Raw genomic sequence first — 2500 nt, forward strand, 5'->3', positions numbered from 1 at the left:
TTAAATCATGGTTGTATTTTCTATTAATTTACCCCCCCAAAATTAGGCTAACACAACATAGACCACTCCACAAATATTCTCTGTATCAGACTGATCTCCAAAATTATTTTTCCTAGTAGACCCTCAGAGTAAGTTATTAAGGTATAATTCTCTGCCTAGTAGATATCTATGTGACCCATTGGAGTGCATGCATACCATGGATATTGTCTGAATAACAGCACCTATTTAAATGATAAATGATGATTTTACTATACTATATTTGTTATTCCACACATTCCTCCTGTAATTTATGACAAAACATAAAAGCGAAAACAAGAGTAGCTAAAGCCTATCATTATCGTAAATATTCCATCTAATCAATTAAAGCAATTCAGACGAACCCCCCAAAACAAGGCAAAGGTCTGTTTATATAAATCTAAATAAAGAGAGTCCAATAGTCAGATTGAGGTTTTAGGTAAGGCAGAGGAGTAGAGAGGTAGAGAGACCCGTTAGACGCTGGAATAAACCCCGAGCTAGAGATCAACCTGTTGCTTTCTCAGGCAGATGACAAAACAACATGTTGAGTGAGGAAACAAACACACACAAAAACGAACATATACCTGTTAAGCACAAAATAATCCATCGATCTAGCAGCCAGTTCATTTTTTGAATAAAAAGTTTCGCAATCAGAGAGAATGAATCCTCATTTTCCTCCTGCCTGTTGTTTGACTCATTCTTTGTCCGCTGAGTGTTGAGAAGAACACCGGGAGAGGCGACGCGTCAATCCGACACTAGGAGGAGTGTACCACTTTAACAGAGGGTGAACCCCAACTCCAGACCAAAAACTACATTCAAACAAATATGGTTTACCACCATTTTACCTATAATACTATTACAAGCACATATTTAAATAGATTTGGGATTCAAAACAATACATCTAAACTAATCCCCCCCCCCCCCAAAATCTTAAACCTGCTCCAACTGGTGATTTTACCCATGGAATGAGGTAGAAGAGTCTGGTTTTAAAAGGGGGAAAATATATTTTATTAATAAAACGGGTGTGATCCTGTGGAATAAAGAAATGAAACAAAAATAATCCTGAGATTTTAGTTCAGTTTTTCCTCCACTTCTTCCCTTTATTATCTTGTTTAAAACATATATATATGATTCATTTAAATTAATACAAATGTCGTAATTACATAAGGTTCTTCCTTGCCCTAAGCCTTACAGTTCATTTATTGATTGGAGTAATTACTAGCAAATAAAACAGGAAATCAGTGCGTTATAAAAAAAAAGATTTGATGTAGCCTACTTTCACCACAAAGTAATAATTAAAATATGTAACACAGGGTCAAAACAATTCCATAATTACACACATACTCAACTCAACATGGGGTCATACAACCCAAGGGCACTTGTTTTCATGGTAAAACTTGATTTAGGTCCAGTTGGTTCACACCAACCACAAGGTAATTCATCAACCTCCTTGAAAGGAGTTCTTCTGAATAGCATGGTAATAGCTTTATGTTAGCCTCATGTAGGAGACTAAGACACAGTAGCTGTTGAAGAGAGGCCTTCACCACCTAGACACAGATCTTGATCCAGTCCTTTCAGGTCTTTACAGGGCCGTGGAGAAGTGACCCATGGGCCATGTTTCGGTTACAAATTTGGTCTCATCATATTATCTTCTGTCCTTGAGCTGTTCTTGTCTATTGAGCTGTTCTTGTCAAAATAACTTATGTCCTTGAGCTGTTCTTGTCTATTGAGCTGTTCTTGTCAAATTAACTTATGTCCTTGAGCTGTTCTTGTCTATTGAGCTGTTCTTGTCTATTGAGCTGTTCTTGTCTATTGAGCTGTTCTTGTCAAATTAACTTATGTCCTTGAGCTGTTCTTGTATATTGAGCTGTTCTTGTCTATTGAGCTGTTCTTGTCTATTGAGCTGTTCTTGTCTATTGAGCTGTTCTTGTCTATTGAGCTGTTCTTGTCAAATTAACTTATGTCCTTGAGCTGTTCTTGCCTATTGAGCTGTTCTTGTCTATTGAGCTGTTCTTGTCTATTGAGCTGTTCTTGTCAAATTAACTTATGTCCTTGAGCTGTTCTTGTCTATTGAGCTGTTCTTGTCAAATTAACTTATGTCCTTGAGCTGTTCTTGTCTATTGAGCTGTTCTTGTCAAAATAACTTATGTCCTTGAGCTGTTCTTGTCTATTGAGCTGTTCTTGTCAAATTAACTTATGTCCTTGAGCTGTTCTTGTCTATTGAGCTGTTCTTGTCTATTGAGCTGTTCTTGTCTATTGAGCTGTTCTTGTCTATTGAGCTGTTATTGAGCTGTTCTTGTCAAATTAACTTATGTCCTTGAGCTGTTCTTGCCTATTGAGCTGTTCTTGTCTATTGAGCTGTTCTTGTCTATTGAGCTGTTCTTGTCAAATTAACTTATGTCCTTGAGCTGTTCTTGTCTATTGAGCTGTTCTTGTCTATTGAGCTGTTCTTGTCTATTGAGCTGTTCTTGTCAAATTAACTTAT

The 2500-nt window shown here is 36.9% G+C and overlaps 2 protein-coding genes across 2 annotated transcripts in view; both read right to left on the reverse strand.

Annotated features, from left to right (window-relative positions):
• LOC118366735 (immunoglobulin-like domain-containing receptor 2) overlaps positions 1-739 on the reverse strand; it is a 31861-nt gene extending 31122 nt beyond the window's left edge. The window contains 1 exon segment of the mRNA XM_052493105.1: positions 600-739. Coding sequence (XP_052349065.1) covers positions 600-642 — 43 coding nt within the window. The 5' untranslated portion in view covers positions 643-739.
• A 1608-nt stretch (positions 740-2347) lies between these two features.
• The window catches only part of LOC127914997 (V-set and immunoglobulin domain-containing protein 1-like), a 10686-nt gene continuing 10533 nt past the window's right edge, over positions 2348-2500 (reverse strand). Inside the window, exon 7 of the mRNA XM_052493104.1 lies at positions 2348-2500. This exon is cut by the window's right edge and continues 1465 nt beyond it. The gene's annotated coding sequence lies outside the window, so the exon portion shown is untranslated.

Source organism: Oncorhynchus keta, chromosome 34, assembly GCF_023373465.1.
Source record: "Oncorhynchus keta strain PuntledgeMale-10-30-2019 chromosome 34, Oket_V2, whole genome shotgun sequence".
NCBI lineage: Eukaryota > Metazoa > Chordata > Actinopteri > Salmoniformes > Salmonidae > Oncorhynchus > Oncorhynchus keta.